The sequence below is a fragment of the Fibroporia radiculosa genome, assembly GCF_000313525.1.
Source record: "Fibroporia radiculosa TFFH 294 genomic supercontigs, scaffold30068, whole genome shotgun sequence".
Taxonomy (NCBI): domain Eukaryota; kingdom Fungi; phylum Basidiomycota; class Agaricomycetes; order Polyporales; family Fibroporiaceae; genus Fibroporia; species Fibroporia radiculosa.
The window spans coordinates 3,961-4,732 of record NW_012133052.1 but is presented as its reverse complement, the minus strand read 5'-3'; the positions used below and the strand labels follow the sequence as shown (position 1 = coordinate 4,732).

Genomic DNA, 772 nt, shown 5'->3' with positions numbered 1-772 from the left:
CTATCAGGGAAACCCCCAAATGGCTTACCTACCAGTGCACCAAGCTCTAAGGCCTGACTATTAATTCCCCTTTCACTAGCAGACAAACAACTTACATTCCATCTCAATGATGGTTGTGCCAGGAAGCCAGTATCCCCTCTAGTGATGAGAATATCTATATTGGTGTTACATCACTGGATATTGCCAAATTCCACAAGCTTACCAAGGATGTCACAATGTCTGCTGCTAACCCCATTGATGTGATAGACATTGTTCACACCACTCCAGAGTCCAAAGAGTCTGAGAATCCTCATCATGTGCCATCTACCACAATCCTTGTTAATCCTAAGGGATCCTCTGAACACTCAAATTCTAAGCAGGATGAAGAGGATAGTCTCCCAGCTCTGGAATCATCTATTGTCTTTGCTGAGCAACCTTTTACCCATCACACATATTGCCCAGACCCTGGAGCTGAGTACCTAGTTATGCCCACTATGCTTCTCAATTGTCACAGAATTTCATAGCATCTATCTTATCATAAGTGTTTAGATAATCTATATCTTATCTGATTAGATATCTACCTAGATAAGGATAGCATTATGCATGGTGACATGTTACTAGTCAGGTGCTTAGCCCATCAGTTGGGCAAGGCTATAGAATATCCCCATCAGCACTAGAAGCACACATGGCTGTTCAGGTGATCATCATAGTAGAACTACTGGCCATACATGAGGCAGAGTGTTTACACATCAGGTATTCTTAGATAGCCAATGGCATATATTGAGCATCAGTC

At 42.4% G+C, this 772-nt stretch overlaps 1 protein-coding gene across 1 annotated transcript; it reads left to right on the top strand.

The window, feature by feature from the left end:
• Positions 1-215: 215 nt before the first annotated feature.
• On the top strand, positions 216-503 carry FIBRA_09342 (uncharacterized protein; the record flags this gene model as incomplete). Its single annotated transcript, XM_012321654.1, has 2 exons — positions 216-372; positions 442-503. The coding sequence occupies 2 exons, from the start codon at positions 216-218 to the stop codon at positions 501-503; spliced, it is 219 nt and encodes a 72-aa protein (XP_012177044.1).
• Positions 504-772: the final 269 nt, after the last annotated feature.